Source organism: Lepidothrix coronata, unplaced genomic scaffold (assembly GCF_001604755.1).
Source record: "Lepidothrix coronata isolate B3197 unplaced genomic scaffold, Lepidothrix_coronata-1.0 Scaffold8, whole genome shotgun sequence".
Taxonomy (NCBI): domain Eukaryota; kingdom Metazoa; phylum Chordata; class Aves; order Passeriformes; family Pipridae; genus Lepidothrix; species Lepidothrix coronata.
Window position 1 is genome coordinate 6,184,998 of NW_016690188.1, and position 12,128 is coordinate 6,197,125.

Sequence of the window (12,128 nt, forward strand, 5' to 3'; positions counted from 1 at the left end):
AACCCCCTTCTAACACGTGCTAGCCCAACCAGACATCCTGAGCTCAGTGCACAAACCCTACTAAGACTAGATGGAATTTCCAAGGCTCTGAAAAAGGTGAATCCAAGGTCAAAAAAGCAGCCTCCATCTTACACTGCTGGTCACTTCTCTGGCTGGGAGGCAGGCCTTGGTCCTCCTGCTGCTGGAAGTGGAATTTCAGAAGAGTCACACTTGGCTTAGCTCAGAGAACCAGTTCACTACCACGCTTACTCCTGCAACAGACACCTCATTCTTCCACAGAAATCAATCTCCTCAATCTGGAAGGGCTGAGGGTTGTGTGGGGAGGACTATCTGGGGGGAGGTCTGGTGGGGTTTTGGGAGGGTTTGGTTTGGTTTTTTTGTTTGTTTTACTGTTAATAGATATTTTATTCATCCAGCCTGCCTCCTCCATATCGCAGCTCTGGATCCAGTTAATTTAAACATGTCTTAAAAGTATCCATCTTTTGTTTTCCAGGCATTTTATTCAATCAAAATAGAGGCAAGAAAAGGGACATATGGAGAAAGTTGATGTAAAAATTGGACTGATACATCCCTCCCCTTTGGCAATGCCAAGGCAGCAGAGACTGAACTGCAATGATTTTCAAGTGCTGGTCAGAGACATACAATCCCCTATACCAGAAGAGAAGTTAAATGAAGCCCAGTGATGGAATCAAGTATTGAGATACAATTTGATATTTGTTGATAATTTTATATTTTATTTGATTCCTCAACAGCACCCCCCACAGCAATTCCCAGGATACAAAAAAAATGTGATGAGAATCACTGCAATGCATGAGAACAGTTCTCAAATCTTAGAAAGTTAAAAAAAGGCATCACCATATAAACTTAATAATTTGATTGGAAATTTCCTTTTCTTCCCTACAAGAAACTATTTTGCTTCAATCATAATCAACACACTTCCTACACATAAAAACTTTTAAGAATTGTTCCATGATAGGTAATCAACAGACTTCACACATCTAAACACAGTGGTTGACTTAACCGTGCCTCTCACTTCAGCAACTGTGCTGAACACCCAAAGATTCAGGAGACTAAACCACCTTATGAAGCCAAATACTACGTAAAATGCTGGGAAGGGACCACTATCCACTGGCCAGTGAATACTTTGATCTTTCTTAGTTTGCAATCCAGCAAAATACTAAGCCACATTCCTAAAATTCAGTACACGCATAAGCGCTCTGTGAAATCAAGATCTTGGCATTCATGTTCCCAGAGAAGCCACCCAACAGTGAACTTCAAGACTGCTGAAGGCTGACTCACTGAGGAAGGACTGCTATTTTTAGCAGGACCTACACAGTCCTGCATCAGAAAGCAACTGAAGTACAGTCCAGCATCCTAGAAACATAGGATGGAGGAACCAGTGAACACCGAATGTGAAAACTCAATGAAATTCAAGAAAAATGTTCTTAAAACACACTAGTGTGCATCATCTTACACCTTTGCTAGGGCATCACAGTATCAACAGCTGATAAAGTTACATGGCAAAGAACACGCAAGGCTACCTTTGTTATTACCTAATTAATCCAAAAAGCACTCTGTCGGGATCCCAAACCATACAGTGCAATATTTGACCTGACCTAACGTGTGTTTCCAGTTGCACACACTCCTGATGGAAGTTTCCCTTACAAAGACTCCCTTACGTTAAGAAAGAATATTTCTCACAACCTGAGAGGGAGTTCCAGGAGAAAAATCATCCCAAGCAACCCATTACAAAGGATTTTTCATTTCCCCCTTCCTACCTCACCCCACCATACAAAAAAAAAGCTAAATGTATTTTGCTCAAATTATGAATTTCCTCTCTTTCTTGGCAGAGTTGCCAAAAGAAATGTAATATTCCTTCTGGAGTCCATTTCCCAGCTGCTGAAGTGAGAGACTGGGACTGTCCCCACACAGCACCACTGACCCAGGTGACTTCAGCCACCATGGCAGTTGTTGGTCTGGGCCTCAAAAGAAAGCAATGAAAGAATCACTCAGCCAGAGTCCAAGCACATTGCCTCCTAAAGCTTCATATCCAACAGATTTTGCCTTCATTTATCCCCTCCTCACACAAAGTCCTTTGCCATCAGAAATGGTATTTCTGCAATAGCGAGAGCTTCTGCACTTCATTGCATCCCAGGGAGATTTCTACCGGCCATCTACAATTTCAGCATATGCCAAAACAGTGGTGCCTGCAACAACATATACTGTGTTACAGAAGGTAACACCGACATGTCATACCGTGTATTTTCCCAGCTGCATGGGGCATCCTAACCCAGCAAAATCCTTCACGTTTTGCTACATTTTAACTACCAAAGAGCTCATCTGGAAATGCAAATCTGCAGAGACCTGCTGAGACTGAATCTCTTCCATGGACAAAATCTGTTGTCTACATAAAGGCTGTCACCAGCCTGCCTCAGGCCTGACTGGAAGGGTCATACAGAGAACAAACAGGTCACAGTGGCTAAGCCTCACTTTCAACCTTGGCCCTGTGGCAAGGGTGGCTAACACAAGGACCAACTGTGCTTATTTGTGTAATTGGGACACACCTGTTGAGTGGCAGGGTCTCAGTGCAGCCACAAGTCACAGGCCACCAACAGACAGCCGAGAGGGAAAAGCTATTTATGTCAGAAGCTCCTGTTGCTGTCCTCAACAGGTCGGCTGGCTTTCAAAATGTCTCTTCCAGGACAAAAATTCCAACTGAATTCCTTTAGCACATGACCCTTATTTAGCTTACTGCCATGTTCAGCCTGTCTTCTGTGCTCCCCCCCTCCCTACGTGACACAGGCTCAAATAACTCCAAGACAGAAGAAAGCTCTACTGACTGTTCTCTTGCTGTTCCTTCCCTTCTCTGGTGTGTCTCTGCCATCTCAGACAGTACCAGGCTGTGCAGGTCAACTGCTCCACCGAAAGCTCTAACGAACAAGTCATGTCATGAAAAAGAGACTCTAACAATACCTAGGGGTGCAGACAAATTTCTGTACACACAATAAGGACACACACCTTCACACAGGCTTCCAAAAAAACCACCATCACCAGGATTGAGCCCGACCACTCCGCCATCAGATGCCCTCTCCCTTACAAGTGATTGCAATGGGAGCATGGCTAGAAACTCCAGGCAGGGTTTGGACACTCTCAGGGACCTATGTTGGCTTTTTGGAGATGAAATTTGGGCTGCTTCAAAAAATGCATGGCCCTGGAAAGATCTGAGAAAACCTGCGGCTGCTCAATAGCTGTCATGTGTATTCTGATCTGAAAGAGTAGACTGTCAGGGTAGTATTTAGATAGAATGAAATAACCTATAGCCAGTTCAACAGAGATAACAGTGACAAGCACAGCACACATATTTTAACTACATAACTATTCTGAACTACATAAAATTCTTCCACTTTGAAATTGTGAATATTTTAAAGGAAAGGTAAGCAGGCCTCAAAGAACTCTTACAAACTTCACCTTTCCAGAACAAAAAGAAGTTCCAATGCTGTGGAGCTGTCTGGGAAGATCTGTCCTGCTTGGCATTAAGAGTTTAGAGTAAGAACAAAAGTAAGCACAGTTTATAAAAGCCACTGACTTTTCCAGCACAAAGCAATAGCTGCATGCCCTCTTCCAGGCTTTTGCCATTACTGCAATATCCTCCCCAGAGTACTCCCTTCTGCATCATCTACACCAGTTCATTGCCTACTTCATTTCTGTCTCAATGTAATGAAATTTTGGTAAAACAAAAAAGATGAAGGAAACTGAAGCAGCTTTACAAGCATTCCCACTCCCTCCCCTTCCAGTGGTGAAGGCAGAGGTCTTCTATGATTGCTGCAGTTTGCATTTGGATTTGACTTGCACAGATTGGCCATTTCCTGCTCCTGTAGGTGTATACATTTTTCCAAGACCTGGAAAAAACACAGCTCTTATTAACTCACAGAAATGCTTACACAAGCTCTTAAATACTCAGAGATGATAAATTCGTCCATTAATGGATCTGTTTTTCTGAACTGGAGAATATACCATGATCCTAGAAGGCAAGGCAGAACAGGGGATGGGGGAGAGAAAATATACAGTGGAACATTTCTATATTTTGACAACATCTATTAATACATTACAAAGAGCAAATTGTCAAGCTATTTAGGTTGCAACTTTTAACTTGCCCTCTAAAATTCCTTTGTAACAAAGAGGAAATAAGTTTAGCCCAGCTGCAACTTTATTCCTTTCTTCCATGCTTTAAATAAAGAACCACCTTGCAATGAGCTCTTTGCCTCTCCAATTTCTCCAGTCCAAGGTGGTCCAGCAGGCAGGCACTGGATAAAGGCTTAAAGCACCCTCTGCTATTCCTGGCTCTGACACTGACCTGCTGCACAGAGGGCAGCTTGGTTGACATCTCTCTGCCTCTGCTTCACCTCCCAGCCCTTGTTTACCCTGGCTATTTAGGCAGCAAGCTCATCAGGGCAGAGACTGCTCTTGCTGGGCCTGTACAACAGCTGGCAAAACAGACACAGGCTACAGGACACAACTGTAATATCACTATACTCACCAAAAACCCAAAGGCTTTGTGCTACTGCTCAGCTACAGTTTAGCTCCAGAAAGTGTTGTAAAGTCTTAACTTTACTGTGATATGCTGCCATGCGTTTTTGAAACAAAAACTGCACCTTTCACCTTACATCTTGAAGATGGAGCTCAACTTTTGCTTCAGCTGCTCCTATGACAGAGTGAAGTAAAAATCTTCAGCATAGGGACTATCTTTTTACCATCCTCATAACAAGGTCTTTTAGCAGTACAGGTCTATATATAAAATTAACACCACCATACAGAAAAAGTGGCAGCCTGATATAGAGAGATGCATAGGATAGGTGCCAAGAAGCACATCCATCTAGAACCACTCTGTGCTTCGGTAACAGTGACATAATATTCTCTTGAACATTTATTTACTGCTGATTCAAAGAAGAAAGAGCACATTTTTAACACCAAGAATGTGCTTTAAGAACCCTTGCAAATCAGCTCCTGCTGTTCCTAACATACAGTGACTCCTGCTGATGCAAACCTAGCGATACCCCTCAGCCCACCAAAGGAATGAAGTGTACAGATACATCTCTCAAAGCAAACTTCTTTCTTCTCCTGCAAGTGCACAATTGAATCAATACCTTAAATACTTAATTTGGCTTACATCTGTGTCTCCCAATCAGCTGAATGTACCAGAAACGGCAAATATGAGAGATGGTCAATGCTGTGAATATGCCTTTGACAATAACAGTTAGTGTCTGGGATTAAATGCATATCTTCCTTTGGCATCATTACAAGTCAATTTAACATTGTTTAAGCCTAAGCATGTGTCCAGAGATAACCATAGCTGGCAATTTTTAAAGGTATGTAGCCAGGATGACAAATAGTTTAATAATATAAATGTTAAATAAAATCAAATTGTTTCACATATACTACTGTTTTTCTTTTCTTTTTTCCTGCTGCTAATAGCTAAAGGTTTGCATCCAGTTTCTTATCAATCTTCTCTCTTCCCTATTTTGCCATAAAGAAGTTCTATAAGCGAGCTGACTGCAAAACCAGTTTTTTCACATACAAGATAAAGCCCTTTCCTTCTGATCTTCTTGTTACAATTATCAGAAGATATACCAAACAGAAACAACATTTTAAAGAAACAGTGTCATTTTCAACTTAATCACCCTTTTAAAAATGGGTAAGTGGGGGCAGGGGATAAGTTTCACAGTTATCTCACTCTAGGCTCAAATTTATTGCTATTTACAAAGCATTAACAGATGGCTTATCAAAAGCCATTTAACAGAAGAAATGATCAAACTATTCTGAGATGGGTTTTTGTTTTAAACTGTAAATACTCCCTAGACTAGTTTTTAACTTATGCCAGCCTCCAAGGGACCATCAGTTTAAAATCTAATGTTAGAACCATGCACGTTATTTTATTAAGTACATTAACCCTAAACAGTTCCAGCCTTTGCTTTCTCAATTGCTCACAGTATTGCACAAAAACCTCTTAAAAATAAAAACCAATGTTCACCTCATGCAATATTAGCCAGAACATGCAACAGAAGCTTCAGCTCCTGAGTCAAAACCAAGCTTGACAAACTCAAGTGTTACTCCATATCACTAAGAAAGCACAGTTATCAAGAAGGTCCAGCTATCCATCATCTTCATCACCATTCTATTTACACAGTGATATTTTACCTTAAATACCTACTCAGCTCAAATTTAACCTTCAATGAGCCATCTACCAGGTTCCTACTTAGAATTACTATCAAGAAAGGCCATGTGCCCAGAAGCTTACCTCAACTCCCGCCCCAATTTGTACTGGTGTGTTAAACAAAATACAGTATCTCTCTGCAAATCTTACTCCCTCAATTGCAAGAGCACCAATCTCAGAGATTGTTCCTGATCTCGGAGACATGCATGAGGAGCAAGTGCTATGGAAGAGACATGGCTAGTTAAAACCCTCAAGCTGCCACAGAGACTATCAAACTCTTCTTCAGCTAACTACAAATTTTACAGCTGTACAACTCAACACATGCACTCACACTGGTTCTTCTGCAGATGTTCAGATATCCAGATCCCCTCATACTGCTATATTGCCAGAACTGTCTACCCTACTGGGGCAAAACTCATGCAGCTGCCCACAGATGCTGGATCTCCACACAGGGAAAATAAGTGTTTGCTTTGGGGCATTCTCTGTAAGATCTGGCACACCGTTTCAAAGAACTGGAGAATGCCTAAGCCTTCCATGAAGTTAAAAGTAATTAAAGGATTCATCCTCTGGATATACCTCAAGGTTCCTCCATAACCACTTGTAATGTCACTTCAGTGTGTTATCCATGATTGAACTCCCCAGGACCACAGCAATGCTGATCAGTGCTAAAAGCAGCTTTCAGTACTGGAGTTGTTTAAGGAAAACTTGAAAATAGAACTCAGCACAAAAGCATATCCTAGAATTACTAAAAAAACCCTGTACATAGCAAATCTAACAGCACTGAAATCCCAAGGAGTTCATGATACTCAAGCAGCCTTCCCTTCTCTGAAACCCTCTGACCCAGCAAACCTCTTCTGTAGCTGTTTATAGACCTGCATTCCTCTGCAGGGGGAAGTGGTGGTCCTTACACACACCGCACCTGGTCTGCCGTACACCTGATCCCTCCTGCAACTGAAGGAGCACAGTATCACCTTATTCTTAATGAAAAATACAGAACTTCATTTCCTTGGGAGACAAAATCATATATCACAGTAGACAAGAGTCCAATACACAGCCATTCTGCAGTGCTTATTCCTGCTGACTTCCAAGGGAACTCCGCTTAACTTTCAAGCTGTGAAGACTGAGTAGGTTGAAGTGCTGGCCTGAAAACCACACGAGAATTTTCACCACCACTAAAGTTCTGCTCCTGCCAGCAGGAGCTATAATTGTTTCTCTGAAGTCTGTGCTATTGATGAATAGCAATATGAGACAGCAAAATAGGGTTCAAAACCTGACATCCCTTCTTTTGAGTCATGTCAACACAGTGTTTACAGTACCGAGTCACTGGATGACAAACAAAATCCATGCCGGCAGCTACAGGAAAACCATAGCAAGGGATTTATAGACCCTAACACTCTAAACTTCCTCTTGGCATCCTTTAAGTAGCAAGGAAAGCCCACACTGTGGGGCTGTCTCTGAGTGGCATTTGGTACATAAACAGATTTGAGAGAGAAAAGGCAAACTCGAGGTCCTTAACAACCAAGGCCTAAGCCCCAAAGGCACTTCATCTAGAAAGACGCTGGTGTCATACACAGCAAAGCCAAGAGGGCTCACACCTCTTCCTAACCTATGTTGTGCTGTTGAACTGGAGGGAAAATAAAAATAGACACCAGGAAAAAAAAACAATAATCCCTACTCACAAAACTTTAAAAAAGTGTGACAGATATCACCACTTATACCAGCAACTTGCTCTGTGAGGAGAGCCTAAGATACATGTTTCTGGGGGCCCATGCCCACTCTGAAGCCTTTTCTCAGGACACCATCCCAGGCCTTGCTACCTTGCAGCTTCTTCTCCGAGGTGTCTTTGAGACCATGGCAGGGGCTGCTGCTCAGAAGTGGTGAAGGCGCATGGGCACACAGGAGCCACCCCAGCTGTAAACAACGGCTCCCTCCGCCTCTGCGTTTTGTTTGGAGCGGTCTGGGGACCAAGCTGATCACAGAGCCACAGAATTGTTAGGGTTGGAAGGGACCTCTGAAGATCATCTAGTCCAACCCCCCTACCAAGGCAGGGTCACCTAAAGCAGGTGACACAGGAATTTGTCCAGGTGGTTTTGGAATGTCTCCAGAGAGGGAGACTCCACACCCTCCCCGGGCAGCCTGTCCCATTGCTCTGCCACCCTCAGTGTACTTAAGTTCTTCCTCATGTTGAGGGGAAACTTCTTGTAGTTTAATTTATGGCCATTGCTTCCTGTCCTGTTGCTGGGCACCACCGAAACAGCCTGGCACCATCCCCTTGGTAACCTTTGAGATATTTATATGCATTAAAGAGATGCCGTCTCAGTCTTCTCTGAACTGAACAGGCCAGCTCCCGCAGTCTCTCCTCACACGAGAGATGCTCCAGACCCCTCATCATCTTCGTGGTCTCCGCTGGACCCTCTCCAGCAATTCCTGTCTTTCTTGTATTGAGGAACCCTGACTTGTACACAGTTCTCCAGGTCTGGAAAGGGCCTCACGCTGCAGCACTCCCGCTGGGCCTGGCGCTGAGGCATCCCGGGAAGCCCCCGCCATCCTCGCCCGCTCCCTCGCGGGGACAAGAGGCACCTCCCCCCGACCTGCTGGGCAGCGCCGGGGCCGAGCCCGGCCCCGCCACCCCGGGGTGCCACAGCGGCCGCTCCCTCCCGGGGAGGCCCTTCCTGTGCCCTCGCCGCCTCCCCTGGCGCGGGGACAGGGCGGCGCAGCCGCGCTTCGGGAATGGCCTCGCGTCCCCCGCCCCCCGCGGCCCCGCGGCGGCCACGCCGGGAGCGCAGCCCGCCCCTGGCAACCGGCTGGGCCGCAGCATCCCCGGCCTTTCCCGGCCGCCGCCCCCCGCCCTTCCGCCGGGAAGGCCGCGCTTACAGGTCGGTGCCGAGCTGGGTGAAGCCGGAGTTGAGGCAGCCGCGGGCTATGCGCCTCCAGAGGAGATCGCGGCCGCTGAGGAAGCGCAGGCGGCGGCAGACCTGGGCCAGGCGGCCCAAGGCCTGCGCGTCCAGGTAGGAGCAGATGAGGAGCAGCAGCTCCTCGGGTAAGGCCCAGAGCGGGGATGGGGGGGAGGCGGCCCGGGATCCCCCCTCCGCCTGGGGGGACCGGGGGCTGCCCTTCCTCCCCATGGAGCAGCAGCTCCCGCCCCTCCTCCCCGGGAGCCGGAGCTGCTGCTGCCCGGGGGAGGCCAAGCCATGGACGGGGCAGCCGCTCCCCAGTCACATGGGGCAGGAGCCGCTGCCTGTCACTGCCCCCTCCGGGGGAGGAGGCGGCTGCCGGGACCGGAGGGGGCACGGGCCGCCGAGCCCACCCTCGTTAGCGGATTAATTCATTAATGGGAGCCACTGGGACTCCCCCTGTGCAGCTGCCCCCCCCTCCTCCCCCACGACCGGCTCACGGATCTGTCTTCCGATCTCAGATTAGCAGTGTCACCTGATCCGAGTATTCATTAATAACGTGAGCAATTAATGGTGGGGACAGTGATCCCAGGTAACCAGAACATCTGCTCCACCTGGAGCAACCCTAGCTAGGCACTGCACTCCTACAAAGGAAGGTGAACAGCAAGGTGGTTAATGCTCATTAATTATTCTTGACCAGGGTCAGGAGCCCGTGTCACTCACAAAGTGACAGCAGAGGTCATCTGGTGCTGCACAGCAGTTTTCAACACTCTCACATTCCTGGGACAGGTAACATAAGGGTCTTCCCCATGTAACAGCAGGCCCTGCTACAATGGATTTCGCCAGCACCCTTCCATGCGGTCCATTCCTCCTTCCAGGGCTCCACAGAGTGAAGGCAGAAAAGTGCTCACAGTTCACACGTGTGTGTACACATCCACCAGCACACCCCACGAAAGAACAGTTCATAATAACTGAGTCATTGTTGCCATCCACAGGAGCCTGGAGTACTGACAACGCAGAAGGATTCTGGTCCAAAATGGCAAAGTAGTCCTCTGCAGACAGTGGAGCAGGAAAATATGAGTCTAGTGTTGTGTTATTCTTTCTTATAGTACTTTCCACTCCACAGAAGCCTGAAATGCTGAGGAAATTTCTCCCTCAAAATTAAAAAATAGATAAATTATAAGAAGTTCATCATCTGCCTAGAATGCTTTGAACAGGTGTCACTTAGCCACCACAGTCTGCATCTCCTTTTGCAGGGTGGAGTAGGATAATAAATTTCAGCATATAATGAGGTTACCATAGCATACAGGCCTTGAGACAGTACTTGCATCCTGTTCCAGAAGGTCATCTTGTCTGTGTAATCTCAAGCACTCAAATATTCGTACAACTGAATCACCAACTCGAAGCCTCATATTTAAGAGTTTCAAAACTGGTCCATTTCCACTGAGTTTTAATACACCCTGGAAGTCAGGGAAGTCCCAAAAGGCAGCAAATTTTTTATCAGCATTTATAAGAAGTGATGTCCAAAGTAATTAAAAAATTCTTAAGCTGAGTTTGAGAAATTTTCACTCAGGTGAAATAACAGCACATCTGAGAGAGGACTTGAGTAGCCAACTGAAAGGGGGGGTAATACAACAGATTTAGCTTAACGTAAGATTATGGAACTTCGTGTGAATACAGTTTTATATTGACTTTGTTTATATGAAACAGTTCTTTTTGTGATAGACTTCAGCAATGTCTGAAGCATTAAATGTATTAAAAGCTGAGTGGCTTCTCCATCTTAAATTGTTATTGTAAAGATATACTTATTATCAAGTTGGTCTTTTTCCAGTAGCATCACACAGAGACAGCTTCTGCACCCTCCACTATTTAATATTTTTATTAGCAACTTGAAAAAAATCTGAAATCATTCATAGCAAAACTTTCTAGGAGGCACAAAGCATGGGGCAAGAGGCAAAGGGTGGCTTATGGCTGCATAACCCTATGCTAAGTTTAGGCATAATCACATCATATGTATTTCAATCGAGCCAAATGTAAAGTCTCACATCTAGGAACAAAGAATGTAGGTCACACTGAAAGGATGTAACTCTATCCTGCAAAGCTGCAATTCCGTAAAGACTTCATTAAGATGAATAATCAGCTGAACGTGAGCTCCTTCTGCAGTGCTGTGACCAAAGGGCTAGTGCTGTCCTGGGAAAAAAACAAGAGCTGGGGGTGCTTTTACCTCTGATTTTGACTCTGTTGTGACTGCTTTGGAAATAATTTGTCCAGACAACATTTCAAGAAGGATGTTTAAAAACTAGATGGATTTCAAAGAAGATTGAATGTAAAAATGATTACAGGACTGTCAAACATGTTTTATAGTAAGACCCAAAGTGCTCAGTCTATTTAGCTTTCTAAAGAGAAGGTTAAGGTGTGAGGTGATCATACCTTATGAGCACTGAAACAGGAAGAAAAATCTGGCAATATAAGGATCTTGTGTTTAACAGACAAAGAGAGAAGATCTCTTGACAGAAGGTGATGGGAAACAAAGTCGTAAGTAAAGCATCCTTTTGTAGGGAATAAAATTAACTATTGAAACAGCTTACCAAGATTTATGGTAGCTTCACCATTACTGGATTTTTATAAAACAATACCAGTTGGTTTTGGTTTTGATTTGAGTTTTTTTTTTCCTTAGAAAGAGAGACTGGCTAGGGCACAACTACTAAAACTTAACCAGGAACTGACCTGGTGAGTCCTAACTAAGGATATCAGACTGAGACAGTCCAAGGGGTCCCTTCTGGTATTAGGCTCTGTTACTCTACAGAGGCAGCTTCTGCATAGTGCAGTCTCCCTGCACTGTGTGGCATCCAAACTCCTGTGTACACAGTCTGTGGCCGTGCCCCTTTACAAAGGAAAACTACTTGGTGCAGACCAGAAGGAGCCTGGTGCAAAGTAACACATGCAGTGTGACCCTCTGGGATACCAGGACCAAGTATGGACAAGGGTATCTGAAGAAGGGGGGCCTTGGTGCTCTCCAGTTT

The 12,128-nt window shown here is 45.2% G+C and overlaps 1 protein-coding gene across 2 annotated transcripts in view; it reads right to left on the reverse strand.

The window, feature by feature from the left end:
* Positions 1 to 9,432, reverse strand: part of FBXW4 (F-box and WD repeat domain containing 4) — a 61,126-nt gene extending 51,694 nt beyond the window's left edge. Inside the window, exon 1 of one of the 2 annotated variants that reach the window (XM_017804138.1) lies at positions 9,086 to 9,432. In XM_017804138.1, the coding sequence (XP_017659627.1) occupies positions 9,086 to 9,336 (251 nt within the window). In that variant the 5' untranslated portion in view covers positions 9,337 to 9,432. The remainder of the gene's footprint in view (positions 1 to 9,085) is intronic. The other variant, XM_017804137.1, reaches the window with a different exon arrangement.
* Between the last annotated feature and the right edge of the window lie 2,696 nt (positions 9,433 to 12,128).